General features: G+C 44.1%; 1 protein-coding gene across 1 annotated transcript in view; it reads right to left on the bottom strand.

Annotated features, from left to right (window-relative positions):
• The window catches only part of SLCO5A1 (solute carrier organic anion transporter family member 5A1), a 108,554-nt gene that overhangs the window by 38,231 nt on the left and 42,405 nt on the right, over positions 1-27,918 (bottom strand). Inside the window, exons 3-5 of the mRNA XM_088471581.1 lie at positions 15,998-16,130; positions 13,134-13,360; positions 5,715-5,879 (exon numbers count right to left, since the gene is read on the bottom strand). Coding sequence (XP_088327707.1) covers positions 5,715-5,879; positions 13,134-13,360; positions 15,998-16,130 — 525 coding nt within the window. The remainder of the gene's footprint in view (positions 1-5,714; positions 5,880-13,133; positions 13,361-15,997; positions 16,131-27,918) is intronic.

The following is a 27,918-nucleotide window of genomic DNA, read 5'->3' as shown; positions in this document are numbered from 1 at the left end:
ACAAACTCCGGCCGCAGGAGACGTCACTGCCGCCAGGAGCAGGTAAGTGAACGCTGGCCCAACTGGCACAATATGTCAATATGTCAACATTTCATCAGTGTCTACATGATGAATGTCAACATGGTCAATGCTGACACTGTGAACATGTCGGCATTCTCATGTTGACATATGACTGTCGACATATCATATCACACCCAGAAAATGGGAATATACTCCAAGCAGGATGCAAAGCAAACAGACAGCAAGAAAAGTATGTGTCCAGACAGGAGGGAACATCAGAAGCCAGATTGTGGCATTAACTAATTATGATGAACACTAATAGTTCCAAAATAAATAGAGCCTGTGGTAATTGGTCTTCCATCAAATTGCACTTACAGTTAAATGATTCTCCACATTGTGAATTCCAAGTTGAGCTGTTGCCCATAACAACCAATCACATTCTAGCTATTATCTTCTAGAAGGTGCTAAATAAATGTTAAGTAGAATCTGATTGGTTGCTATGGGCAACATCTCCACTTCTAAAAACCCACACTTTAGTAAATATACCCCTTTGAATGTGTATTAAAAAGTTTCCTGCTACTCCTAAAGCCAGGAAGGCAGAGGCAGAGAAAGAAACACCTATCATTACAGACTCTAGCTAGGCATGCAAGTTTATTAGTGCCCTAAGTCAAGTGGCCTTTAGTTCCTCAATATGAAACACAGATCAATCTTATTACACTAGGTGATCAAATCATCAAGAGTTTCTGGGAGATACAACTTGTACATTTGATGTGGACGGGGAGAGGTCATAGAGTAGCCTGGCTTATAGCAACATCATTTGCATTATGGTCATGCCCACTCTGGTTGCGTGGATGGATACTACCCTCCAGAAATCCTGTATTGGCACTTGAGCAGCCTCTAAAACAGCCACTCAGCCCCAAAAGTCCTCACAAATGCCAAAGCGATGCAAGATAGATGCCCCATCATCCTAAGCAGCTATTTAAAGATCTGCCAGGAAAGGGAATGGAGAGACTGCAGACTATCCAATCATTTCAGGTATAATTTAGTTCTGCAATGCAGAGGCATTGACACATATGAACATGCTAGTGTGGTTTAGCTTTCTTACTATAATAGATCACTATATTTTATTTTCAAGCTCTATGAAAATGTAAAAATACTAACATAAGTCCCTGCTATTTAACATTCTGAAATACAATATAACATGCTGTTGTACGATCACAACACTTATGGCAGTGCTACAGATCAGCTAATGTATAACCACAGCCCTGTGTGAGATTACTGCACTGCATTCATCTGTGATTACTGCTCCAAATGAAGTTGTCTGTGTTTGCATTTTTCCATCAGGGAGAAGTGACCAGTATATGCATCTATAGGATAATCAAAGCTGGATAATCTGTTTACTAAAGGAATAAACCGACGCAAACAGCCACATGTCTATTGCTCTGCTGCCATCATTATCTAACTTTTACTAAATTGTTCTGACAAAAGATATATAGCAAACTTGTGAATTATATGCATTACAGTGGGTCCGAATGCACACATGTCACTATGGGGATGAATGCAAGTGTCTCACTGTGGGGTTGAAGGTACGTGTGCAATCGTAGGGCATAATGCACGCAGGGCCGGATTAAAGGGGGGGCGACAGGGGCGATTGTCCCTGGGCCCCCACACCTGAAGTGCCCCCACACCCAGCCATCGGGGTTAAAGTGAATCGGAGGAGACGGAACCAGTTCGGTCTCCTCCGGACACCTATCCCCAGCGCCGCAGGGAGGCACCATTGGCCAGGCGCCCGCTGAGATTGTAACCAGCGGGCGCCCGGCTCCCTCCCCGCAGCGGCAGCCAGAGCCAGAGGCTGGAGCTCACTCGTGAGCTCCGGCTTCCGGCTCAGGCAGTGCACTATGGGTGAGACGTCATGACGTCTCTCCCATAGTGCAGAGGAGCAGCCGGGCGGACCAGAAGGCAGCGGGAGCAGGGCGTAAGGTAAGTATGACTTTTTTTCTTTTTAGCGCAAGCAGCTTTTCCACTGAGGTCATTGCTCGAGGGGGCATTATTACAGGGGGCATTACTCGGGGGGGGGCATTACTCGGCAGTACTACAGGGGGCATTACAACTAGGGGCATTACTATTGGCGGCACGATTTCTGGGGGAATTACTATTGGGGACTACTTGAAGGTAGGGCATTACTACTGGGGCACTAGTACAGAGGGAGCATTACTATTAGGGGCACTAATACAGGGGCATTTATACAGAGGATACTACTACAGGGGGCATTACTACTGGTGCCACTACCACAGGGGGCATGACTACTGGGGGCACAACTACAGGGGTATTACAACTGAGGGCATTTATACAGGGGGCATTACTATTGGGGACACTACTACTGGGGGCATTGCATAAGGGACAAGACTCCTGGGGGCACTACTACTGGATGCACTGCACAAAGGGCACCACTACTGTGGGCTCTGCATACGGGGCAATACCACAGTGGGCACTGACACTACTGGGGTCCCCATTGTGCATACCCCCAGTTCATCACATTTAATAGGGGCCCCCACAGACCTTAATCCAGCGCTGAATGCACGTGTGTAATCGTGGGGCATAATGCACGTGTCATTGTCGGGCTAAATGCACATGTGTAACTGTGAAGCATAATGCATGTGTAACTGTGAGGGCTGAGTGCTCGTGTGTTACTGTGGGATTGAATGCACGTGTCCCACTGTGGCAATGATGCACGAAATTTTTAAAAGCGTGCTCTCTGTGGGGCTGATTGCACATGTCTCACTGTGGGGCTGAGAGCACGTATGTCACTGTGGGGCACATGTGTAACTGGGGCACAGGCAGCACAGACGGTGTAATGGTTAGCATTAATGCCTCACAGCGCTGAGGTTCTGGGTTTGATTCCCACCATGGCCCTAACTGTGTGGAGTTTGTATATTCTTCCTGTGCTTGCGTGGGTTTCCTCCGGGTACTCCGGTTTCCTCCCACACTCCATAAATATACTGGTAGGTTACACAAATTAACCCTAGTGGGTATGTGTGTGAGCATGTGGTAGGGAATATAGATTGTAAGCTTCACTGGGGCAGGGACTGCTGTGACTGGCCAAATATTCTCTGTAAAACGCTGTGGAATATGTGTGCGCTATATAAATAACTGGTACTAAATAAAATAAATGACTGAATGCAAGTGTCTCACTGTGGAAATAATGCATGTGTCTCGCTGTGGAAATAATGCATGTGTGTCACTGTGGGGTTGAGTGCACGTATCACTATAGGGCTGAATGCACGTGTCACTATAGGACTGAATGCATGTGTGTCACTGTAGGGTACAATGCAAGGGTAGCCAAATATGTGGGGGCGTGGTCATGCCACAGAAAGGAGGAGTTGCCGCACTATCTTGGAACACTTTGTAACCCCCCACCCCCATTTGGCATCCCTGTTTCCTGCCATACTCCCACAGCATTCAATTTTTAAAAGCTCTCTGAATATCCATTTCATTATCAGAGCTTACCTTTTAGACCCGCCTATACTAACAATGGTACAGCCTTGCTACTGTCACTATCACTACTCACTCCTCAAGCCTAAACTCTGCCTTTATCCCACTAGACTATAAACTCTCTCATGAGCAGGGCCCTCCCTACCCTTGGTTTTCAGGTCTGCAGCTGTTTGCTCTACTTTGTATGTCCCTGTTTTATGCGTGCTCTGTTTTCCCAACTTCAGTCACTGTAGACCACTGTGTCACCTTACAGATCAACAACAAAAAATAATAGTAATTAGGAGCTTGTGCGCTCCTAAGATAAAGAAAAACACTGTGCACTGATGGTCCAACCTGGAAACCTTGTGAAACGTGAGAAGCCAAAATGTTATATCTGCATCTAGTGCTGCCAGATTAGGGGTCAAGTTAAGCGTTATGGATGAAGCCTTAACCAAATGTTGTACTTTAGTATCTCATGTTATTAATTCATTTATTACATTTTTGCAAACCATCTGAATTATACCATAGCCAGGATCAGTTAGAGATAAAGGGGTCTATTTACTAAGCAGTGTTAGGAGACAGAGTGAAAAGTGATAAGGTACCAGCCAATCAGCTCCTAACTGCCATCTCACAGGCTGTGTTTGAAAAATGACAGTTGGGAGCTGATTGGCTGGTACCTTATCACTTTTCACTCTCTCTCCTAACACTGCTTAGTAAATAGACCCCAAAGTGAGGTGGGGTACACCTGCAAAAGCAGCAACCAGCACCAGGCTATAATAGGCAGGGCTGGGCACACTACACAACAGGGAGATACACAGGATGGGCTCTGCAGGAGGAGAATCCCTAGACCTCCAAGAAAGAACAGGTTTCAAACTCCGGCACTGGGGCTCTACCTGGCACAGCGGCTCTACCTGGCACAGCTTGGACAATAGGTGCCAGTATAACAGCAGTGTGTTCAAAACAAGTATGGATTAACAGATAGACAGTAAAAAGGTTGACAGTGTCTAGATAGACACCAGATGTTAGACAGTCAAAAGGTCGACAGGGACAAAAGGTCGACATGGACAAAAGGTCGACACACTAAATGTCAACATGTAAGAATGTTGACAGGTACAAATGGTCGACAGTGTCAAAAGGTCGACACATAATTTATTTATTTTTAGCCCTAATCTTCGCCCTAACCCTCCCCTAGGTGCCTAACCCTAACCAACCCTCCTGGTGCCTAACCCTAACCGTCGTGGGTAGGTGCCTGACCCTAACCGTCCCTTCTAGTGTCTAATCCTAATCCTCCGTTAAGTGCCTAATACTAACCCTCCCTCTTGGTACCTAACCCTAACCGTCGGGGTAAGTGCCTAACCATTGGGGTAAACACCTAACCCTCCGGTAAGTGCTTAACCCTAAAAAAAAAAAAAAAAAATGTGACAACCATTTTTTTGTGTCGACTTTTTGACCCCATCGACCATTTGTACCTGTCGACCTTTAGTGTGTCGAAATTTTGTCCCTGTCGACCTTTCGACTGTCTAACATCTGGTGTCTAGACATTGTCGACCATTTTACTGTCTATAGTCCAGAACCCATTCAGAACAGTAGTTGTACTACTTCCTAATGAAGGTATCTACAAGGAGACAGCTGTCACCTAATAGGCACATGCTATAATATGTGATATGTTTAATGTAAAGAAGGTTTTATGCCTACTGAGCATACACACTATATACATCCTATTGAACATCTTACCCACAGTAACAAAACAATCATGCCTAGTAAACCTTACGCTACACTCCTGTACTGTTTCTTGCTGCCTCCTTCAAATGTAGCTTCCTACATGCCAATGACTCCTCTACAGGACAGCCCTGCTACTCTATGCCACTAGGTCACTGATAGAAACCAGTAAGTAAAAGTTCCTAGGAAGCAGATTCTTTTACCTCCTTCTTGTTTACCTATCACGCATTAAAAAAATAAAATAAAAACAAATAAAGCTGAATATTTCTTGATCAAATAAGGTCACCTAATCACCTAGAGTGCCTGGAACATTCATCTTACCTTCCACTTTATAAGCATATTCATATGTTGATGTTTAATTCAACGTTCAGTAATTATCTTCAGATACACTTACACTTTTACTTACCTTTTTCATGTAATGTTCTTTACAGCTTTTTAGTGGAATCTGCCCCAAGCAGTCATTATAAGAACAATACCCTTTTCCTGCAGTAACTCAAATCTACCATTACACGTGATGGTCTTACCAGTGTAGATGCTGGCACTGGAAGCTGGGATGCCAAACTGTGACTCGATGAACTTGGGAATGAAGGTTATAAAAGCGGTGACAATGGCACTCTCAGCTGTGTATGACAAACTCACAAAAAGGAATGTCATGTTGCTTAAAATTCTGATTGCTGCTCTTGGAAGGTCTAAAAATGACAAGAGATGAATTTTATAAACAATGAATGGAAAAAAGAAAACAATATATGCTGGGTCCTTGAAATGAACAGCATGTAATGGATTTCCTACTCGAGATATGTAACCCATGAAGCGATTATCCTGTATATGTTGGTTTGTTTTCTTCATCTCTGAATACAAATACAAGCAACACTAGGGCTCCATTGTATTCTGTGTTTTCCATAAAAGAAACCATTTAAATTATGGATCTTAAGAAGAACAAGAGCTTCGACCCATCCTGCATCCAAGAAGCACAATTATCTTGGCAAAAAAGTTGCAAGTAAACATGTACACAAATATTTATCTATCTCCCTGTCTATCTACGTATCTATCTATCTATCTATCTATCTATCTATCTATCTATCTATATATCTATCTATCTATCTATCCATCTGCAGATTCATTGACTGTAGGCATGCTAATAAATGTTATCCATGAAGTCATATTTCCACTATACCTGCTCAACTGATAGCTACATAGTATGGACATAGAATATAGTGCTGTATAATTCTGTATAAAAGGTCCCATATCCATCATCCATTACACTTTTAAAAATCCTGCATGTCCCAACAGGACATAAATGATTAAATAAACTACAACAAAAAAGCGAAACATGACCACTAGTAAAGGACCATTTGGGGGCGATTCAAATGTTGTGTGCACCCCCTGTCGGTCATCTATGCGAATATGCGCCCAACGGAGCAATTCAAGTTTAGTATTTACCACGCCTGAAAGCACCGGGTTTAGACATGCAAATCGGCTAAACCCGCCTAATGGAGTGGTTAGGGTGTCCAAACAGCCATTTGGGTGCCCAAACCACCATTTGGGTGCCCAAGTGCAATGCTGAATGCACATGCGAGTGTGCAGAATGAGTCCTGCGTAATCGAATGCCGCCCCTTCTGTGCCCCGTGCCTTTATCGCAGTGCTGGGATCGCAAATGCAGCAGGGGGTGTCATACACCTCCTGCTGCATTTGCATATTTACAATTACGGAAACGCAAAACTGCCTGCGTGCAAAGCGTACAGCCTGTAAAGTGACAGAAGCTGATTGGTTGGTACTTTATCTCTCTCAAAGGTTTAAGACATCTACCCCCTAAATCACAATTAAAAATGATTCCAGTCTTTCCCCACACTGCTTTTTACATCTCACTCCACTTAAGACTGTTTAGAAGAGCTCCTCGTAGTACCTGTAGGAGAAAGTCTTGATCATCATGTTTTAAATGCAATACATAATTTACTTTTCTTTTCTATTATGGCTTTCTACATACCAGATAACATACCCACACATGTGCTGTATTCTTGGCTGAGTGAACATCTAACCACTAACTAGGTTCCAGCCATTAAATAGCCCAAGATATGTAAACAACATAGAAATGAAATTACTTCCCTAGAATCTGCAGATTTTATGTTCATGGCTCAAATGTAAGAACATTAATTAAATGGACTCAAATTGTGTCAACAAAAAGTTTATAAAAAAAATTAAAAAAGAAAGGTTGTGCAAATGGTGGAATTCGATTATATCGCTACCAGCCGTTGACTTCCCAGAGTTTCCTTCTAACGCATTTGGAAATGCTTGGGCTGTGATGGGTCTGTTTGAGGCAGTGATGGGCAACATATTACCTTCAGGGGCCTCATGAATGGCTCTCTAACCATCAAAAGGGCCATGCATTGCCCTTAATCACATTAATACGTTAAAACAATACAATGAATTAAACCGATCTGTAATAACTTATCAAAGCATTTTAATGTTAGATAAACAAGGGTCACAAGCTGTAACAAACATATCAGGCAATATAGGAGGAAAGAGCTGCGAGCCGCAGGTGAAGGCTCAGATGTATACATACAATTAATTATCTACTTTAAAGCTGTACTTCCACCTAGAATTGTATTTAACTAGCCAGAGCCCCATTGGCTGCAATAGGCATCCTTTTGTCCCTGAATTCTGATGGTTCTGTAATATAAAAACTCATAATGATGGGTTCTGTTCAGGATTTTTTTTAATTAAACCATTTTTAATGAAGAACTTGACAACAGGAAATTGAGCAGAATATACAAAATCAACAAAATACAGAGGGACCAATGAAGCACAATGTGCATACAACAGTCAGTAAATTCTGTATGATCTATGAGAACAATTCAGCTGCAATTAGGAACTATCAGGAACCCAGGCAACCAAGATGATCCCATTATCAGGAGGAAGGTCCAAGGGAAATGTGGAAGGCATGACACTGGAATATCTACAAGCATAACATAGGGCATCATTCAAGTACAGTATGAGTAGTAACCCAATAAAGTCTCAAGCAAAGAGGAAAATCCCATTGACCCTAGACTGGGGCTCAATCCAGTAGCGCATGATCCATGACGAGTCTATCTGAGTACCAAGAAGTACTTTTCAAACAAAGGTGTATATAGGATTTTATCAGGTGGGGCATTGAGTCTATGAAACTTTCTCAGAACTGGAAAAAGTATTCGAGAATTATTTCTTTAAACAAAGTGTAATGCACTAAATCCATTTGAAAGATGAAAAAGAATGTGGCATTATAAAAGGATAGGGTAGGAGGGCTATCCTGTATAAACATTTACAGGAACTGTCCTGGCTTCACTTGTCATGTGAAGTGAAGGAGGCGATATGCCCAGCAAAGCTTACTCAGGAATTAGTTGCACATAATTCAGTAAACTGTTAGAGGTATACTGATGGACTTGCCTCTAAAAATGATCCCTGGGCATTCCCATATGCAATGGAAGAAGGAGGCTGTAGCAATGTGACATTTAGGGCAAACATCATAGTCAGTCACATACCAATGCTTAGAGACAAGTAACCATGATGAAAGATATGGTAAAACATTTTGCTGTACATATGGATGTTAATGCGGATAAGGAGTAGAAAAATGCTTTAAATATGGTGTCCAGTGTTATAAGGGTGCGAATGTCTAGCCAATAGGACAAGCAAGACCTAAACTTGCACAACCAAATGATCTGCACAGTCATTTATATTGCTGCGATATAGCACTGTGGCCATTAAGAGGTCTAACTAATATTAAGTCCAAATTACTGAACCAATTGTGACACCGCGCCAAGGTGGTCAGGTGCTTGTAGCTACTTACAAGAGGTGAAGGTAAGTAGAGCTTGATGCTTTGGGATGGTCTCTTCTCGCCTGCTCTTCTGTTGCTTCTTTTCCCTTAGATTTACAGATAGAGAGGCAAGGACCCCAACTCAGCCAACACAACAGATAACAATCTTTCTGGATAATAAGGTATCTCATTATACTCCTCAGGAATGTAAATTCGTAGCACCGGATCAATAGCAAGAGTTTAGTTCAGGCACAAAGTAATACAACCGAATTCATTTCTAACCCCTATGTTTCTCCGGGTCAAACTGATCATCAGAAGTAACCAGAGTTCAGTTTGGCTCAGGGGAACTATACTCAGATTAGTAAAACATTTGGTGAACACGAATCTCTACAAATAACAAAATATTATATCCTAAGTAGCTAAATGTACTTTGAAACAGTCACTCTCTGCTAAGCGGGTTGGGTACGGGATTTCGGAGCTTGGGATCCCGGTGGTCAGAATCCCGACGCCGGCATCCTGTCGGTCATAATCCTAACCCTCGCTCCCTCCCCGCTGCCTAAACCTAACCTCCCCCACTGCAGCCTAAACCTAACCGCCCCCCCCACTGCCTAACCCTAACCCTCCCCCAGTGCCTAAACCTAACCACTAACCCTCACCCTACGCCCACTACTTATGGCCGGGATGCCGGAGCTGGGATTCTGACTAGTGTTAGGATTCCAGCACCGGCATTCTGAGCACCAACATCCTGACAGCCGAGATAGCGACTACATCCCCTGCTGAGCTATTCGTTTCTTTAAAACACTGTTCATTTCTACTAAACCTTAGACATTTGACATATCCTTACAACAACTAAAACCATTTTTAAATATTGAAAGTTATACCCATATCTCTGACTATCCGCATCGTTAGGAAAGTGACCTGGGTGAGGACTGCAGGCATTTCATTTCCTGGGAGATGTTTCCTCTTGATTATCACTGAGGATGTTTGCTGATGAAAGGACGAGGGGTTACCCAATAGAAAACTAGCATACAATTGCTGAATGGATGCTTAATAGGAGAGACTCTCGGAAGGCAGTCCTGTTACACTATTCAGTGTTCCTAGGGTACTTAGTTTCTCCATTTAATAGGATCAAACCTAAATTCCAAGGAGGACTTGAAGACAAGCTATTACTTTAGGGAAAGTCATTTCCAAGTTATTTTAGGCTGTTTTTGAACACAAGCTATAATGTCTGACATATTACACTGCTAGAGAATCTCTCTCACTACGCTGCCCCTTAGGAGTTTGTGTGAGGCTGCGTCTCCCTGGTGACCTTTTAACCAGACCTTCTTCTCCGTGTGCTGACAGGTCTTGCTAATGACACCACAAAACCTGTCTTTCTGATGCAGCCCCGCAGTGTATTTACAGCTTCCTTGCCACATAGATAGTGCAGCCTGCAGGGAAGAATCAATACGGATAGCAGATTCAGCACCTAATCCTGTGTATAACTCCTGGATCACTCACTCCTTCAGCCTTGTCAATGTAGGCTTAGAGGCAGAAATAGGCATCAGGGCAGCCGAATCAAGGAAGCCGGGAGGCGGTTCCACACTTTCCCCTGTCCTCGGGTGCCTCCCTCGACAGTGGTGTTCCTCTGCTTCCCTTCTCCTTTATCACCGGTGGCCAGATAGTCTGCAATCTCCTGGGGTTCTACAAACTTTGACCGGGTCCCTGCTGCTACCAGTCCACAGTTCAACTGCCAGGAGAGTAAGCGGTTGCAGCCTTTAAGTTCCCTGTATGTGCCACTGGCTGACTGTCAGATGGCTGCATCAGAAGAGCCAGTACACGGACACCGCCTGCGGCTCCCCCTGCTCCCAGGGGGTCTGACATCTGCACCAGTACACGGTATTACATAATCAAGCTGGGAAACTTTACCTAATATACGTAGTGGCAAGTCTAAAGTATTGCAAAACTGTGACTAGACGGCAATGTACCATCCGCCTTGGCCCTATTTCTTATGTTCAAAGTGTAGATCCCCAGAAAAGTTATTGATTTGCAGGCCCAGGCCTTCCATCTGTTATACCCCTAAATTGAGGAAGACAACACCGCCAAATTAAAAAAGAGCAGTAATCGTGGAGATCGTGAATAACCCTATTTCGTTCTCATAGTCATCAAGGCAGGGGTCATGAACGCCATTAATGGAAAATTACATTGAGGAAATCTTGTAGATAAACTGAAGAAACAGGGAAAATTTTCAACTATATGTTTGAGCTTCAAAAGTGAATTGAAAATGCTGCCATGATAAGGTGTAAAATGCCTCTCTGGTGTCCAGGCTCAGTAATATCCGACATCTTCTTTTACAGGAAGTCTTTGGTCAAACCCATCCGAACTGCATCCACATCCTGCTCCGCAACTGCCGCATTCAGCAGGTGACAGGTGATGACGGGTTTTCATATTGAGCCGGTTATAGATCGTTAGAAAAGGAACAAGGGTCTATGTACTAAGCCTTGGAGATAGATAAAGTGGATGGAGATAAAGTACCAACCAATCAGCTCCTGACTGCCACTTTTGCAGGCTGTGGGTTCTATTTTCTAAGCCTTGGATGGAGATAAAGTGGACGGAGATAAAGTACCTACCAACCAGCTCCTATCTGTCACTTTACAGGATGTGTTTGAAAAATGACAGTTAGGAGCTACTTGGTTACTGTATCTCCATCAGTGGCGTAACCCTTCTGCAAAGTCCAGCGCTGGGAATCCTGCAGTCCGGTAAGATGTGTCCCCAGCGGGACACATCTCACCGGACTGTTCCCAGCAGCGCTGGCGGGTGAAATTTGGCATCGGTTGCGAGCTGGGTGCTGCTCGCGGACCGGCGGCCATTTGAATTTGCGCTGGGCGTGAGCCAGTTACGGCTTGTGGACAGGCAGCCAATAAAGAGCACCCGCGGCGAGCCACATCATGGATGGCTCCGCCCAAGGCATCAGACGCCTCTGAGCAGAAGTCAGGAGGTAGTAGATGTCGCGGGAAGAGCTCCAGCTTAATGACCGACCAGGTTGATGGTCGCGATGGTGATCACCATCGCGACCATCGGGGCTTACGACCAGACCCTAAGGTTGGGTCTGGGCACTCGTAAGCCCCAGGGAGCTTCCTGCTCTGATGGAGCAGGAAGCTCCCCACTGACATCACTGATGAAGTCAGTGCGGCCGCCCACAAAACGGTAGGCGTTTTGGAAACCACCCCCTCCCCGGCCCGCCTACCAAACGGGGAGAGATGTCGACAGCCGCCCCTTTGGTAGCGAGCTCCGGAGCGACAGAGTTTATCTGTAGCCCTGGGGCTTGCGCACGCGCAGTGTGCCCGCTGCGCATGCGCAGGCCTTACCATCGAGTCGGTTACGAGCGCATTGGCGCTCGCGACCGACTCTGAATAAGGTCCATAGACCCCATCCTATTTAAATTGTAACAGATATGTGGCAGCAGAGGGGCTGTGTGAGCAGAATGACCAATAACAAGGCAGTTTAGCGATTAATTTCTACTGCACATGCGCAAAAAGTCCAGAGACACCTTACAGCGCATACGCGAACCAATGTGTGCGCTAGCGTAGGCATTTGCATATGAAATCTCTGCGCCTTTAGATCTCATCTGCGATCCATGGGGGTTTCAGTCTGGGGACTGGGAGGTGATCTAAAGTGATTGCAAAAAGAGGAGGTGGCATGGGCGTGTTATGGGAGTGTCATGGGTGTGTTATGGGAGGGTCATGGGCGTGTTTCGGCATGCGGCTGTAGTCAGTAACAAGGGAGGCACTGAGCCAGACAGTGGCTGCTCGAAGATTCGATGTTGGGACCAATGGTGCGGCGATGGTGGAGTCATCGGATCCACCAGCACAGTCGAGCATTGCTCAGATATGCAAAGTGGGCTTCACAGGGTTTGCTCAGTGCGGTGCAGGGATGTACACAAGATGAATGCTCAAAATGACATTTGCATATTTTCTCACCTGCGAATCCGTGAGAAATCGCAGCCGCGCATGAACTGCGCCCACCTCTGAATCAGGCCTTTAAAGAGAGCATTTTCATAGGTGGTAGTGCAGCTTTAAGTGAGCAGTCCACTATAATATAATAAATGTTTAGGAGACGTCCCTGACCATTTTTGCTATTTGTCATAAGCAAAGCACAGCAGAACATATTATTTTACCTCTAAAATTCTTCCCAAACCCTATAGATGGGCCGACACCAGAATCTACTGTTACTTTGTTGCTGGATTTCTCCTTCATCACATCGTCGTCACTGGAAACGTCATACGAGTTACTCTTTTTTTTCTTCTTTTTCTTCTTCTGTCGAGGGGGCAGCTTTTTTGGGAAAGTAAACATTGGGAAAATGACAAGTAGCATCGCCAGTGCACAGAGTAGGAACCCACTCCACCTGGAAGCAAGAAACAGGGCAGAGCTGAGCTTGTTAGACTGAAGGATCAGACTGCGCAAAATACAAGCACTGACCAATCACATAACATCTCATAACATCACAGAGATAGACAAGATGACCAGTTTCATAAAGGCTAATAACACATTAATAACATATAAAAGTAAAAGGCAATCAGCATAGGCCGATAGTTATTTATATAGCACAGACATATTATTAGGGATGTGCAGGCTCGGATTAGGTCGGATTTTCCTGCCAAATTCTGATTTTTCCCGCCAAAAATCTGGTCTCAGAAAGAGGCAATAAGTCATCTTTCATGGACAAACATCATCATTCCTGAACAAAAGTCCATGAAAGATGATGTTTGTCCATGAAAGATGACGTTTTACCTCTTTCTGAGACCCGATTTTTGGTAGGAAAAATCTGAACTAATCCGAGCCCTACATATTATCCAATGCTTTACTGAGAGTAGTTTAGTCATTCACATCAGTGGAGCTTGAAATCTACATATGAACATTAGGGTTCAATATTTGTAAAAAGACAATTAACCTACTACAGTAGTATGTTTTTGGAGTGTAGATCCAGAGCACCTTTTGGAAGCACACACAAAAACATGGAGAATATACAAACTACTCACAGATAGTACCTTGATGAGGAATTTAACTCATGACCTCATGGCTGTGAGGCAGCAATGCTACCCATTTTGCCAATCGTGCTGCACATATTTAAAAAATGCTTAAAAAAAAATCACAGTGGATACGTATGGAACTTTTGTTAAATACAAAGAGCTTGATGTACTAAGCATTGCATTGCCGATGCGGTACATCCCACCACTTATAATGTACCTAGAAATGCACAAAGGACAGCTCTTCCGATTAGAGGGACTTTCGGGTTCATGACCCAGAAGTGTCTCTGGCATCCTTCTGTGCATGCACAGACTGAAGTATGCACCGCGGGGATCCGATTGGATATGAAGATGTCGCTGCTCCCCGGGTCGAAGCTCCGGAATGTATTGCATTCCGGAGCTTGGTACATAAGGAAAATGCAGTTTTCGGATTATGGCCGTATTTTTTATTTAGTATATCCCGTTTTTTATGGCTCGCTGTGAAATTAATTTGGACTGCAAATTACATTTGATGACTCCATTTAAATGGTTAATGTGACCTAAAATTCTTGGTTGCTGCCAATGATGCTTGTTGCTGACTCACTGCAAGCGAAAGAGATAATAAAGCCATTCCTACTTGCCTGAAGAGATGCTGGCATTACACAAATATAAGATGACAAGTTCCAGAGGAGATGGTTTTAAGTAGTTGATATTTATTCTTAGCTACAGCTATTCAATAGTGCACTTGCCAGTAGTACGTCACTATTTATATAACGATGCTCAACTGCAACACGATATGAACTGTAATTAGTGGCAGAGCAGCAGGGGTTGCAGTATTTTTATTTCTGACTATGCCCAGTACCCCAGAGGAGCCTGAACTCTCCAACAGGTAACTGTGAAGAGTCCTTATATCAACTCACCCAAATATTCCCAATCCCTTTTGCGGCTCTTAAGTTACATGAATAGGACCACCCACCAGTGCAGTGATAGTAATTATAGCACTAATAAGCAACCAGTGTCCACATTGATTGCTTATTAGAGCTGCTTTTCCATCGGTAAACGCCAGTAGCCAGAAGTAACCATAGCATTAAATACAAGTACCGTAAGGTGGCTAAATTCCTGAAACTAAGGGGCAGCATCTGGGATGGGGAGGGAGGAAATGTAAGCAATGCTGGATATTGGGGGGATGTATTAAGCTACCTACCATAAATCGGCCTGATTTATAGTATAGTGTGTATGAAAGATCGTTTCAGCGATAAAACTGTTAGAAAATATCCACAAACGCATTCCTTCCATTATCTGATCTGTCGGTCAAGAACTAAAATCTCGGCCTCAAATTCCCGATATCGAGTGTGTACATTCTCCATTCTCTGCCCATACTTCCTATGTTCTCCTGTCACTATCATCATTCTTGTGGGAGGACAAATGCAAAATCAGTGTGGTGCGGTATAATATCGCTAGCTTCTATGGAAACATTGCATAATGTGTAGCACAGATATTAGGGCAGGTAATTTTCCAAAAAATCGTCCCGTTCCTCGTCTCAATCAAAAAAATTGTGGGTTGCTTACCTGCTGCAAAATGAAGGATAAATTATAAAATTGACAACTGTGAGCATTATAACAGTCTGGTGTGTCTTGTGAATAATGTGGGGCTGGGTGTAAGGAGCCTTTATATAGAGTCTGTGTAATCTCCTGCTTGGGATAATGCACTGTGATACATCTGTAATATAGCAGTACAGAACATATGTAAGCATTGTGCACATTCTCAACTAATATTAACAACTGTCATGTTGGTGCTGTTCTGAGACTTATAATTTCCCAATCTGGTATCTGACCAGACAGCCATGTTTATAAGCATATCAGTGATACAAACACGCAGCATTTTACTAATGAGAAATAATCTAAAAATAAATATATTCACTGTATGTGCTGCTACTTAGCTACTAGTGTAGTTATAGTAACTATAATACTAGTAAAGTAGTATACATTCTCATCACTGCTGCTGTGGTCAGTTTATTGTTCAGTGTGCGAGCTTACCAGTTGCCGATGAAACGGGGGTCACTCTGCTCAATGTTGACAATGGTTCGGGGATCAACATAAAATCCAATAAGAACTCCTCCTAACAAATATCCTGCGGCTGGACCCAGGGCTCCCATGACGTACATGATTGCTGTTGGAATGCAAGTCATACACACAGTGTAAGAAGATGCAACACAGACAATAAGAAACAATGAGAAGTGTGATCTATCTGAGTGTGCTGTCACTTTGGGGAAGATGTACTAAGCTTTGAAAAGTGATAAATTGGAGAGTGATAAACTACCAACCAATCAGCTCCATACTGTCATTTTTCAAACACAGCCTGTAGTAAGACAGTTAGGAGTTGAGTGGCTGGTAGTTTATCACTCTCTAATTTATCACTTTTCAGAGCTTAGTACATCTCCCCCTTTACCTGTCAGGTCACAGCTTGGACCTGATTCTTAGCCGCATACAAGGCCAATATTGAGCAATTATTTGCAACAATGTAAGCGTGAATATTTTGCATGCGTTACACAGGGTGCGCGCACAAAGGCGCTGTTACTACTGATTGAGATGGTATTAGAGAGGTGGCGGCAAAGTGATGGGTGTTCCTGGGCGGAGACTGGGAGGGCCTACTACATTAAATAATGGTCATGGTCAAATGGAGAAACTCAACCTGCCATAGGGCTGGTGCACGTTTAGATGGTGCGACTGATGGTGGCGTATACAGTAAGGAAGCACCAATCGGTATTACAGATTGCACAAGCGCTAAAAAAGTGGATTGTCTCAGTCCTTCTGGCACATTCGGCCACTAAAATATAGGGAAGAAATTTGTAGCGCATTTGTATAAGAGATGGGCGACTGCCAATAGACTCTGCTGCGTTCATTTTTACGTGTGATTCAGAATCAGGCCCCTGGTGTGCATTCTTACACCTAAGGGGGAATACAGGTCTGGGAGATGGACTGAGTTTCCTTCGCTGACTTGGCAGTGCATAGTCACCATATACTGAGCCTTTACAGCTGGGGATATACTATTAGTGAGAAGGGGGGCTTGTGTACTATGCCAGAATAGATTTGTTATAAACAATTATTTTGAGTAGTCTAGGAACAAAGCTGTAAATATGTTACAGGCTCGCGCCTAGAAGAACTGTGAGTCAATTAATTACACTTTTATGTGCATGTGAAACAGAATCATTTCATATTCAAAATGCTTAGATGAATTAGCATCAGAGGATTTTGTTAGTAAATAGTCAGAGCTGATTAAAGAACATATTTTTCAGTGTATGAATATAATGATGAATCATGATGAATTTAAAGTGGTACAAGCATTTACACACAGTAGGTTCAGCCAATTAGTGTCTGACGCCGAGTTGGGTGTAAGCATGTTTGCGTAGGGTAAATTGCTTTGTGGTTATGTACAATACAAATATAGCGAGCTGCACACATGTAGGTATGCAGATTTACACACATCTAGTGCAGTACCAGGGCACTTCTGCAGCCTGGGCTGACCCTAAGAGCACGTCATGCCATGACATCACAGAAGAGGAGGCCGGGAGCAGGAACCCCTAAAGGTAGAGACAGTACAGATGGGACAGAAACAGGGCTGTCCTCTTTGCCTTCACCATTTTAGCATACATTTAGCCTCATTCAGATTGTACGCTATTGCACAGTAGCTGTGTCTTTGGAGGCAACTACTGTGCAACAATATGCTAACGCCGCAGGAGACGTCTTTTGTAAACAGATCTGCGTCTGACGCAGCATCGTATCACTCTGCGTGACCATCGGTCATCTGAGTAACCTTCAGGTTACTCAGGATGGCCGGCGGTTTCACTTCAGCACACCCAGAAAACTTGGCCGACACTCTCCGTTTACTGGGATGCTGCCTGACGGCATGCCAATGACCCCTCTGCTGCCTGACGGCGTGCCAGTGCCCCCTCCCCCCCCTTAAACGGATGAAGCCTGTCAATCAGGCTGCAGCATCTGGGCACTGTGAGCGAGTGGGTAGAGGGAGATCTGCACTAGGGGTGAGCGGGTTCGGATTTCTGAAATCCGAACCCCCCCGAGCCCCCCCGATCCGAGTCCGATCCGAGTCAGGCTCGACTTTTCCCGCCTGACTCGGATCTGAAATCGAGGCAAAACGTCATCCATCCCGCCTTCCGAGTCTCGCGGGTTTTGGATCCTATATAAGGTACCCGCGTCGGCGCCATTTTCTCACTCGGCTGTGGACAGTGAAGAGGGAGGGTGGGAGTTAGGGCTGTGTAGTGTAGTGTAGTGTAGTGCTGCTGTTGTCCACTACTTCAAAGTCAATAGGGGCTGGCTGTGTTGTGCTGTGCTGCTGTTGTTAATAGGGGCTGTGTCCACTACTTCAAAGTCCATAGGGGCTGGCTGGACTGTGTTGTGCAGTCAGTTCTCCATAGGGGCTGTGTCCACTCCAAAGTCCTGTGCAGTGTCCCAGTCCTAAAGGGGTGCTGTAGTGTTGTCCAGGGGGTGCTCTGTCCATCAGGGGTGCTCCCCCCAAGTGCTAAAAAAATAATATATTTTCTGTGTTTATGAATTGTGTGCGCAGTAGCCGCACGTGCATCAACAAAGTAGTGCCAAGTGTGCGCCTGTGTTATAAGTAAAGGGCCTGCTGGCTTGACCGTTAAAGGGTGCTGTAACCCCCGAAAGTACACTCCAGTCCAAACCAAAAAAAAATTATTTTCTGTGTTTGTGAATTGTGTGCGCAGTAGCCGCACGTGCATCAACAAAGTAGTGCCAAGCGTGCGCCTGTGTCATAAGTAAAGGGCCGGCTGGCTTGACCGTTAAAGGGTGCTGTAACCCCCGAAAGTACACTCCAGTCCAAACCAAAAAAAAATTATTTTCTGTGTTTGTGAATTGTGTGCGCAGTAGCCGCACGTGCATCAACAAAGTAGTGCCAAGCGTGCGCCTGTGTCATAAGTAAAGGGCCGGCTGGCTTGACCGTTAAGGGTGCTGTAACCCCCGAAAGTACACTCCAGTCCAAACCAAAAAAAAAATTATTTTCTGTGTTTGTGAATTGTGTGCACTGTGGCTGCACGTGCATCAACAAAGGAGCAGCGCCAAGCGTGCGCCTGTGTCCCATAAGTAAAGAGCCGGCTGGCTCATTTCTTAAAGGGTGGTGTAACCCACAAAGTGCACTACTCTCCAGCAAAAATAAAAAAATATTTTCTGTGTTTGTGTGCGCTTTAGCCGCACGTATATATCAAAATAACATAAATGGAGGACCAAACTTTCTCCGATAAAAATAAAATAGGGAAAGATCAAGAACCACTTCCTCCTAGTGCTGTTGCTGCTGCTGGGAGTTGTTCATCATCCCAGAGAGGAAGTAGGAACATCACTACTTTTACTAAACAATTGACCCTCCAACAGTCCCTAGCGATGAGGATGAAGTACGACAGCAGTCATCCTGAAGCAAAACGTATAACTGAGGCCTTGACTGCTATGTTGGTGTTAGACGTGCGTCCGGTATCCGCCATTAGTGCAGTGGGATTTAGACAATTGATGGAGGTAGTGTGTCCTCGGTTCCAAATCCCGTCTAGATTCCACAAGCATCCTCAAAGCAGCAGCGACAAGCGTGCGTCTGTCTGTTAAAGGGTGGTGACACCCTCAAAGTGTGCTACACAAACAATAAAAATATTCTTCTTTTTTCTGTCTTTGTGAATTGTGGGGGCTGTAGCCGCACCTGCATCCTTAAAGCAGCAGCAAGAAGCGTGCGTCTGTCTGTTAAAGGGTGGTGACACCCTCAAAGTGTGCTACACAAACAATTAAAATATTGTTCTTTTTTTTTGGTCTTTGTGAAATGTGTGGGCTGTAGCCGCACCTGCATCCTTAAAGCAGCAGCGACAAGCGTGCGTCTGTCTGTTAAAGGGTGGTGTAACTCTCAAAGTGCTCCAAAAAATAAAAAACTATTTTTTTAATGTGTTTGTGACTTGTGTGCGATGTAGCCGCACTTGCATCCTCAAAGCAGCAGCGACAAGCGTGCGTCTGTCTGTTAAAGGGTGGTGACACCCTCAAAGTGTGCTACACAAACAATAAAAATATTCTTCTTCTTTTTTCTGTCTTTGTGAATTGTGTGGGCTGTAGCCGCACCTGCATCCTTAAAGCAGCAGCGACAAGCGTGCGTCTGTCTTTTAAAGGGTGGTGACACCCTCAAAGTGTGCTACACAAACAATTAAAATATTGTTCTTTTTTTTTCGGTATTTGTGAAATGTGTGGGCTGTAGCCGCACCTGCATCCTTAAAGCAGCAGCGACAAGCGTGCGTCTGTCTGTTAAAGGGTGGTGTAACTCTCAAAGTGCTCCAAAATATAAAAAACTATTTTTTTTATGTGTTTGTGACTTGTGTGCGATGTAGCCGCACTTGCATCCTCAAAGCAGCAGCGACAAGCGTGCGTCTGTCTGTTAAAGGGTGGTGACACCCTCAAAGTGTGCTACACAAACAATAAAAATATTCTTCTTTTTCTGTCTTTGTGAATTGTGTGGGCTGTAGCCGCACCTGCATCCTTAAAGCAGCAGTGACAAGCGTGCGTCTGTCTGTTAAAGGGTGGTGACACCCTCAAAGTGTGCTACACAAACAATTAAAATATTGTTCTTTTTTTTTCGGTCTTTGTGAAATGTGTGGGCTGTAGCCGCACCTGCATCCTTAAAGCAGCAGCGACAAGCGTGCGTCTGTCTGTTAAAGGGTGGTGACACCCTCAAAGTGTGCTACACAAATAATAAAAATATTCTTCTTCTTTTTTCTGTCTTTGTGAATTGTGTGGGCTGTAGCTGCACTTGCATCCTCAAAGCAGCAGCGACAAGCGTGCGTTTGTCTGTTAAAGGGTGGTGTAACCCTCAAAGTGCGCTCCACAAACAATAAAAATATTATTTTTTTTTTCTGTCTTTGTGAATTGTGTGGGCTGTAGCCGCACTTGCATCCTCAAAGAAGCAGCGACAAGCGTGCGTCTGTCTGTTAAAGGATTACATCGGTGACAGCATCCAAGTAGGCATGTCAGACAGTCCGTACCTGTACTGGCAGGAAAAAGAAGCAATTTGGAGGTCCCTGTACAAACTGGCTCTATTTTACCTGAGTTGCCCCCCCTCCAGTGTGTACTCCGAAAGAGTGTTTAGTGCAGCCGGGAACCTTGTCAGCGAAAGGCGTAGGAGGTTGCTTCCACAAAATGTGGAGAAGATGATGTTCATAAAATGAATTATCAACTCTTCCAGGGAGACCAGCCTCCAGAACGTACAGAGGGACCTGTGGTTCCAGCAGGGACGAATTAATACTCTGTGAGGATGAGGATGTACACACTGAAGAGGGTGAGGAATCGGTGGATGAGGAGGATGAGGATGACATCTTGCCTCCGTAGAGCCAGTTTGTGCAGGGACAGATTAATTGCCAGCTTGTTTTGTGGGGGCCCAAACGAACCAATCATTTCAGCCACAGTTGTGTGGCAGACCCTGGCGCTGAAATGATTGGTTTGTTAAAGTGTGCATGTCCTGTTTATACAACATAAGGGTGGGTGGGAGGGCCCAAGGACAATTCCATCTTGCACCTCTTTTTTTTCTTTGCATTATGTACAGTTTGGGGCCTAGTTTTTCAAACTGCCATCCTGTCTGCCACTGCAGTTTCACGCCTAGATGGGTCACGTGTTTGTGCCGCCCACTCGTGTCGCTTAGCATAGTCATCCAGCTACCTCGGTGCAACCTTTTGGACATAAAAACACTATTGTGAGGTGTGAGGTGTTCAGAATAGACTGGAAATGAGTGGAAATTAAGGTTATTGAGGTTAATAATAGCATAGGAGCAGAAAAACCTACAAATTATGTGATTTTAGCTGTTTTTATGCTTTTTTTCAAAAAAATACAGATCCAAAACACAAAACCCAGAACCCAAAACACGGAAGGGTGGTTTGGCAAAACCAATCCAGATCCAAAACACGAAGAAAGATCCAGATCCAAAACCAAAACACAAAACACGAAAAGTGGCCGGTGCACACCCCTAATCTGCACATGCACAATACAGATCCTACACATGTGTAGATCTTCACAACATCGCAGTTGTACGTAAACCATTGGGTTTGCATACAACTCTGAATCAGGCTCCTTCTGTCCAATATGTGTCCATCAGCATGAGTCCCTTCATATTCTAAATATCTGCACCTGAAACCTATGATGTTCCAACAGAAGCAACGCTGTATAATGTCATCTCAAAGGCAGTCCTCCATATGCCAAAGTAAGTTGTCCGTATTATTTGTTTTACCTATAAGCAGCCAGAATATTCCATAGCGCTGTACACTGTGGGCACAACACAAACAACACTGACTACAAGACATAACACGAGACAGCAGAGAATGAGGGCCCTTCTTGCAATACCTTACTGCATACAACGCATACAGCCTACAACGCCAATATTGACCAATTATTATTAGTATTATCTCGACCATCAGGCTTGCGACGAGACCCTGGGGTAGGGTCTCAGCTGCCGCAAGCCCGAGTGGACTTCCTGCGCTAATAGAGCAGGAAATCCACTACTAACATCAGTAGTGATGTCAGTAGGTCCTCCCACCAACGCCAGGCGTTCCTAACGGAATGCCTGCGTTTGTGCAGCCACCTCCCCCACCTGCCTACAATACGGGGCGAGCTTTCACTCACCCATCGACAGCTGCCCCGTCTTGTAGCGAGCCCCGTAGCGACTGAAGTTCAGTCGCTTGGCGGGGCTCGCGCATGCGCACGCCGGACGCAGCGCAGTGGCCAAACATCCAGCAGTTCTGAATCAGGCCCAAAGGTGCTGTTACTACTGATTCAGATGGTATTAGAAAGGTGGTGGCAAAGTGATGGGTGTTCCTGGGCGGACACTGGTAGGTGCCTACTACACTAAATAATGGTCCATGCAGTGGATGCACCACGTAAATTAGGATAGAAAAGGCAAAAGTTATAATATATATATATATATATATATATATATATATATATATATATAAAAAGATCATGTGACTTTTGTATCAATGTTGCTTTTCCCTTCAAGCGTCATTCACATAACAGGATAGTGGTGTAAAAACAGTATGAGCACAGAAATAAAGTGCTTTAGGGATGTCCCTGAAGGATATATATAGAAGATTATGAATCTAGTACTAAGAATGTAGTTTGGGTAATGTGTACAGGTGAGAGAAGAATGTCAGATAACAGTTGCTAAGGGATCTGATTATAGGTGAGTTTTCAGGAGACGGTTTACGTCTGATAGGACAGCAGAGAAGTTCTGCAAGTGGGAAGACATGACAAAGGATAATTAAGGGGATAAACCCTTGGCAGAACACAGGTAGCTTGAGCTAAGGAGGCAGAGCACAGGTAGTCTCTCTGTAGAAAGGTAGCAAATGTAGCTTGATCTACAGAGGAAGAACACAACAGCATGTTCTATAGATGAGGAGCAGAGGTAGCTTGTCTATAGATAAGGAGCACAGGTCTATAGATATATAGAAAAAAGAGAATTCCGCTGGGTGTCCCAATTATCACTGATGCATAATCCCTTTATTGCTCACTAATGGGGATATGCCATCCTTTCTTTATTCAACAAACAGCGGTAAGCTAAGATTACCAGTTTGTCGCTGCATCACTCTCGCCATCTTTAGCAAGCGATGCTGTCCCCTTGCCAGCAATGTGGACCCAGTGCTGCCTTTCTGGCTTCAGCGAAGCCTTCCAGGCACTGCTGGGTCCCCGCCGGGTGAACGTGTCATGCACATGCACAGACCGACCGTTGCACATACACATTACACAGAAGCACGTTGCTGCCAGCGCTAGGCTGCCAGCAACTGAGTGGAGGATCTCGCCGACGAGGAGGACCACGCTGAGAGGTAAGTAATGATGTATACCAGTGGCATTTTCATTTGTATCACTGCGATACTAAACAAAAAATGCATCTGGTGTTTAGCTTCGTTGTTAAATGGGGCCCTGTGATCTTATAACGTATGATCAGGAACTGTAACTAGGCAGCCAGTACAATGTCTGCTAGAGGACTGTACCCGGTTCTCTATTCTTAAACTGGGTACACACTGTGCAAATTTTTCTTTAGATCAACAAACTCTCGATTCGTCCTTGTGAGGAATAGTCCTGATAGAGATGCATGCACACTACAATTATAGTCCTGATAGTGAAGCATGCACATTACAATTATAGTCCTGAGTGAAGCATGCACACTACAATTATAGTCCTGATAGTGAAGCATGCACACTACAATTATAGTACTGATAGTGAAGCATGCACACTACAATTATAGTCCTGATAGTGAAGCATGCACACTACAATTATAGTCCTGATAGTGAAGCATGCACACTACAATTATAGTCCTGATAGTGAAGCATGCACACTACAATTATAGTCCTGATGGTGAAGCATGCACACTACAATTATAGTCCTGATGGTGAAGCATGCACACTACAATTATAGTCCTGATGGTGAAGCATGCACAGTACAATTATAGTCCTGATGGTGAAGCATGCACACTACAATTATAGTCCTGATAGTGAAGCATGCACACTACAATTATAGTCCTGATGGTGAAGCATGCACAATACAATTATAGTCCTGATGGTGAAGCATGCACACTACAATTATAGTCCTGATAGTGAAGCATGCACACTACAATTATAGTCCTGATAGTGAAGCATGCACACTACAATTATAGTCCTGATAGTGAAGAATGCACACTACAATTATAGTCCTGATAGTGAAGCATGCACACTACAATTATAGTCCTGATAGTGAAGCATGCACACTACAATTATAGTCCTGATAGTGAAGCATGCACACTACAATTTTTTCTTCAGATCCTTCAATTTATCTCGGCTACCGGTCTGAAGGAAATATTGTATCCCTGTACACACTCCACAGATTAACATAGGCACGCCCAGAGCTATCCGAAGACCTGTCAGCACATCGGTCGTCAGCACATACACACTGCAAACTTTTTACGATACCATGACCAGATTTATCTCATCTTATGCAATCATTCGATGAGACCAATTTATCTGAGCTAAAAGGAAATTTTACATGCATACACATTATACAATCCAATGTCAAATCCTGGATTAAGCTGTGCACACAATTGTACAATCACACTTTCAATGCAATTTTAATTTAGATTTCACTTGTGTTCGGAAATCCCCATCACAGAGCCGATACGAGCATACACACCTATACAATCCATCTGTCTAAAATATTGAGTAAAAAGATTGTGACACCCTACACACTGCTGGAGGAGCATCGGAAGAACAGTCGGCCAGGACGGTCGTAATTGTGTACACACTGCACTTTTGGTCCGACATTGTTCCATCTAATCCAGTGTTGGCTAACCTTGACACTCTAGCTGTTGTGGAACTATATATCCCAGCATGCCCTGCCACAGTTTTAGCATGCCCTAATAGCAAAACTGTAGCAGTGCATGCTGGGTTATGTAGTTCCATAACAGCTGGAGTGTCAAGGTTAGCCAACACTGATCTAATCTGATTGGATCCCTCCACCCCCGTTTGGCTACTTCCACCAGATGCCGGGTTCTTTGTGAGTCAGGTTCGGCAGTGCTAGTTTTCAATGTTACAGAAGTAGCGGTGATACAGATTGCTGGGACACCTGATCAGCTGTTCCCACACCGAAGCAATGTTGAATTGCGACTGTGATTTATTATCCACTGCTGCTACTCGCAGCGAGTTGAATACTTAATTATCGGTCCCCGATAATGAATAGGTCCCTTTACACAAAAGGAAAATAAATGCAGCAGGGACCATTAGACTAAAAGATGAATTCGGTACGCTGCCTGACCTACTAATAATGCAAAACTGATTGAACACACACTAGCTCTAGTCGTCATGGCAATTTGCTGACTTAAGTTGTTGAGAGGACCTGCGGCAATATAATGCTATGCTTACGAAATCTATACAAGCAACTGCATATGAAGCTGCAGTTTTCAATGGGAATATACTGCTCAGTTATGGAGAATAGCTTATGTATAATCAGCATCTAAACTGCTTAATTTGGGCATAGTTATACAGAATATGGGCCGCAATTGGGGGGGGCCCTAAGGGGGCACGTGCCCCGGGCAAAGACTCTAAAGGGGTGCACGTGCTGCTGAGGCGGGCCTGGTGGAAGCAGGAGTAGATTTGAAGCCACACCCCTGCAGCCTGCCGCCTGCAGCCTTTAGAGACACACCGCCATCCGTCGTCATTATAATGTGGCCGCTTGTGGCGCCAGTCGCAAGCCAAACGGAACATTAGAATGATGGCGACGGGCGCTTGTTGCTCTCAAGAAAGGACTGCTGGTTGCGGGGCGGGCGGGTGTGCGACTTCAAATCAACACTGGCTGGGCTGCTGTGGAAGGAGAAAAAAACACTACTCTCCACCAATTGATATTCCCAGAATAACGGGGCATAAAACTCCCTTTCTGTGTGATACGGTTTTAACAGTTATGTACATAAACTAAACACTTGAATCATCAATATCTATATTGGAGCAGATATACTTCCCTTGTATGCAGAGAAATAGAACCATCCAAGAAACCTCTTGCAGTAGCATATATGCAGGGGCAATGTTAGAGCAAAATAGCTAAGCATACATAAAGGTGGCTGAAGAATGGATGGGAGACCTATGAGGTTCCAGTGAGCTCATTATTTATCTATTTTTTCTGGACAATATTACAATAATTAAATCAAAACACCACAATTGTGACATCAATTCTCTGTGGTATATCCCCCCCTTTTTTTTGGTCAAAATTTATTATTTTTTCTGGACTATATTATAAAGATTTAATCAAAACGCCATAATTGTAATAATAATTTTCTGTGGTTTATATCGCTTTTTAGCAGGATGTGTGTCTGATTAATTATTAATTTTTCTGGATACTGTGAAGTTTTAACCAAATGCTGAAATGATATTGGGTGTAATAATTTTCTAAACACTGTATCAACTATCGAATTATCAATTTGTGGTTTTCTTAAATACCTTTAGTTTGATACAATGTTCCGACACCTTCTTGTTTTTCTTTCTTTCATCTTGGTATAAACAGCCCTTGAGATGGGCGATATAACTGAATTTACTAACCAGATATCATCTTTGACACTAATCATCTAGACCAGTGGTGGTTATTTTCATATAGTAAATCAGTTTATAGGTTTGACACTTTTTTCTCATTTATCATACATTCTAGAAAATAATAGCTACAATTTGATTGGTTGCTACGGACGACACCTCCACTTTTCCTTTTTAGAAGGTTTGATAATGCTCCCCCTAGATCCCTAATTCCTAAATGTCTTTCCCACTATGTTCTGTGCAGAGCACTGAAATGTCAGAAGGCTACTAAGAAGCACCCGATAGGAGGTGGCCACTGGGTCACGGCTGCAGAGCGGAGCCTGGTGCAGGACCCAGCATAGCTCATAGAACTCGGAAAAAAAAAATTATCTATTTAATATATAAAAGAATTTAGCTATCCATGTGATGTGTTCAAATTGATGTCACATTCTGAGTTGCAGTTAAGTGGGGGATTCTTATTGGTTGCCCCTTGCAAAAGGAACTCTGGGACCTGGCCGGGTAGCACTCCTAAAGGGTTATCAACTCATGGTTTGGGTTATAACACTACAGGATAGGTTCCCAAACTCGGTCCTGAAGGAACCCTAACGGTCCAGGTTTTAAAGATATCCAAGGTTGAGCACAGATGGTTAAAGCAAATTGACTGAGGTACTAATTAAGTCACATGTGCCCAAGCATGGTTATTCTTAAAACCTGGACAGTTAGGGTGCCTTGAGGGCTGAGTTTGGGAACCTCTGCACTATGGTTATGGTTGCCATTGGGACAGAGCATCAAATGGCCAGTTGTCTGGTCAAGGCAACACACCTTGAAAAAGCTGCCTAGAGCAGTGAAACGCATAGGTGACTATCAGCTGACCCTGGACACATGGATTTGATATCA

This window comes from Taudactylus pleione, unplaced genomic scaffold (assembly GCF_031769625.1).
Source record: "Taudactylus pleione unplaced genomic scaffold, aTauple2 ptg000114l, whole genome shotgun sequence".
NCBI classification, from domain to species: domain Eukaryota; kingdom Metazoa; phylum Chordata; class Amphibia; order Anura; family Myobatrachidae; genus Taudactylus; species Taudactylus pleione.
The sequence above is the reverse complement of the archived record's forward strand: the minus strand, read 5'-3'. Positions and strand labels throughout refer to the sequence as shown.